Source organism: Gouania willdenowi, chromosome 3 (assembly GCF_900634775.1).
Source record: "Gouania willdenowi chromosome 3, fGouWil2.1, whole genome shotgun sequence".
NCBI classification, from domain to species: domain Eukaryota; kingdom Metazoa; phylum Chordata; class Actinopteri; order Blenniiformes; family Gobiesocidae; genus Gouania; species Gouania willdenowi.
The window spans coordinates 31,969,667-31,972,573 of record NC_041046.1 but is presented as its reverse complement, the minus strand read 5'-3'; the positions used below and the strand labels follow the sequence as shown (position 1 = coordinate 31,972,573).

The following is a 2,907-nucleotide window of genomic DNA, read 5'->3' as shown; positions in this document are numbered from 1 at the left end:
TTCATTTTCTCTCTACTTCCTGTTTCTAGAGATCACATAGACACAGAGTCACAGTTGATCCCTCCTTTTCCTGTCCAGATGGCAACATCAGCTATCAGCAGATATATGCAGACTCTTGTTGACCTGCCAATCTTTCAAACACTAAAAACTTGGATTTTTTTCATGTGTATATTTAGATTTAAAATTCAGACAATACAAAAATCCGTCACACAGAAATGTGTTCGGTAACTGTTGGAAATCTGACAAATAAATGATTCATTTGGTAGATTCTTCATCCTTGTTGCACATTAGCGTTCGAGTACACTCTAACACAACCCACTCAAAGCCTTTTTTTGTGCCCGGCTTCATACTGGGATCCTTGAATTTGCGTCCAAGGATCCAACAAGACTTTGATTACTGTACTTGTCAAGCTAAGAGAAATCCCCTCCTCCTCCTTCCCATCCTGCCTGGGGGAGATGACAAAGCTTGTCTGTTTTGTAGCCAAGAAGGCAGCTAAGCTTTGCCAGATCGACCAAGTTCTAGTTAAGGCCGGCTACTACTTGTATATGTTTTTTAATCTTATCTAAAACTCAACATTAGTTCTGGAACAAGTCGAAAGGAAAACTTTCTAAATATTTTTGCAGAACTTATCAGGATGTCCCCAGTTTGCCTCAAGCTTCTATTTACTTTTACAGTCATCTTTTTTTTTTTTATTGGTGGCCTGTGAGATAATGCAGGGTGTAAATGTCAGATGTGAAAAACAGTAAATCAGAACTAAGAAGTGGTTGACGTAAACAATTTAACTCAATAATGGAAACCCAATGTTTCACGAACACATTTCAATAAAATTCAACACTGACTCTGCTCAACTAACGCAATCTCCATTAAGCATGATACATTTAACAATACATGCTTATCACATTTGTATTTTTATTAAAGACAAAGGCAGAATACAGTGTTTTTAGGGTGACTCACTTTATTTACAGCAGCATTTTCACAGCATTCACAAAATCTCACGTTTGGCACAGAAACACTCCAAGTGTGCACTTTATAAATGCTGGGTGTACGATAGAAAAAATCATTCACATTCAACATTTCTGAATGACAAAAAGATGACAGATATCATGATTGCAGTATCTATTACTATTTACAGAACATGGCCTGATGTACAATCACATCTGGAGATCATGTGAGCAATTCAATTTAAAAAAAAGAATGCAGTTCCTAATTAATCTGACGGCTTCATTATTAAAAAGCAAAAAGGCCACAAAAGTTAAAGGTTCCCTGCATGTGACTAGAAGAAACCTACAAAAATATGTTAAGACATTAAAAAAAGTGCTTTAGATTTAATCCATAATGACCTGTATGTGAGTTTGTGCAGAGCATAGAGGAAAAAAGTGCACTAAATTCTGAACTAGGAAGAAATGATATAGTGAGAAAGTGAACCAGATAAAGCTGGCTTGTACATCATTTTATGTCTAATGTGTTTAATTCAAAAGATTGTGGTCCTGCCGTGCGCTCTGACGCACTGGTGGAGATATATGTGCACGTTTATCGGGAGAAGACATACTCGGTGTAGCTGGTCCACAGTTTGTCCTCTCCCGGGTCGGTGCTGCCGTAGGAGCAGGTACCGGTGGAGTTGCAGCCCACCATGTGGAAGCCAGCCTCAGACAGACGGTCAAACGCCTGCTCCAGAAAGTTGTACTTGAGGTAGTACCTGGATGTGTACTTGTCTGGTGGCCGGTCCGGGTCGCGGCTCTCGTTCAGAGTTTCTCCAAAAACCTCTTTGGCCAGAGAGATCTTACTGCACACAGTTATTCTGGCAACCCTGCGGAACTTTGCATCCGCCTGGATGTCCCTGCCGATGGTGTAGCTGCCTCTGTATCCGATGGTGATGAAGCCTGCGTCGGCCCCCGGGGACCGCGGGCTTCTGTCCGTGGAGACGGTGACTGGGCTGGACAGCTCGGCCTCCTCCGGGTCTCCGCTTTCCTCCGCGTACGAGTCATCTTTGCTGACCTCTGCGAGGCGCGTTGCCAGCTCCGGCAGCTGGAAGAAGTCCGCTTCTTTCTGCAGCCGCCGCCGCTCTTTGAAAAACTCCGGCAGGAAAATCTCCGAATCACGCAGATAGTCCAAAATATATCGGAATAGATGGCCGTCCCTGTCGAAAAAGAAGCGGCCCTTTCCGTCTTTGGGCAGGTCCGCCGGAGCGCTCTGCGTAAACTTGGCCCAGAGGAGAGAGTTGGGCACCGCAGTGAGGGTCTCCAGACGCGTCACGTAAACCTGGCCCCCCACGTTCAGTTCCACAATGTCGGGGAAAGTGTGAGTCTGTGCCATCTTCTCCTGTGTCCAGATGACCCGAGCCTGGGGAGTCTCTCACCGTCCACTCATGTTTATAGTGCTGAGGCTGTGTGGGAGGAGAAGGAAGGCGCGCGGCCAGCTCAGACATTAACTGTTCAAATGACTACATGATGCCTTCAAGTGCACCTCGTAAATTACTGCTTTCCACGAATAATTTCACATTATGCGATATTTGGTTTAGGATACCCTATTTAAATGCATTTGCTATTGTATACATTTTTTTTTTTTTCTCTATGTAGAATTTGCATCTTTGTTTTTTAATGACGAAAATTGCACCCATATAATGAAGTGGCAGTGATGTGAATAAGGTGCAAATTAAATTTGACCTTATCTTGGAAGCTACCATGAATAAATATTGTTACTAAATGAGAGTATTATTTTTTTCCTTTTTGTATAACATTATAAATCAAACATATGCAACACACGCATATCTTTAGAATAAATAAGCATTTTTTATTTTTATTTTTTTATTTTTCTCATTCCAGACAGGGTCAGTGAACCTCTCAAAGCTTCTTCCAACCATAATGGATGATGGTAAATGATGTATGGTCTGCTGTAATGTCTTTATGA

General features: G+C 42.2%; 1 protein-coding gene across 1 annotated transcript; it reads right to left on the bottom strand.

The window, feature by feature from the left end:
- Positions 1-935: 935 nt before the first annotated feature.
- LOC114456811 (BTB/POZ domain-containing protein KCTD12-like) lies at positions 936-2,421 on the bottom strand. Its single transcript, XM_028438801.1, has one exon. It carries the CDS (start codon positions 2,311-2,313, stop codon positions 1,531-1,533), a length of 783 nt encoding a protein of 260 aa, XP_028294602.1. The 5' UTR covers positions 2,314-2,421; the 3' UTR covers positions 936-1,530.
- Positions 2,422-2,907: the final 486 nt, after the last annotated feature.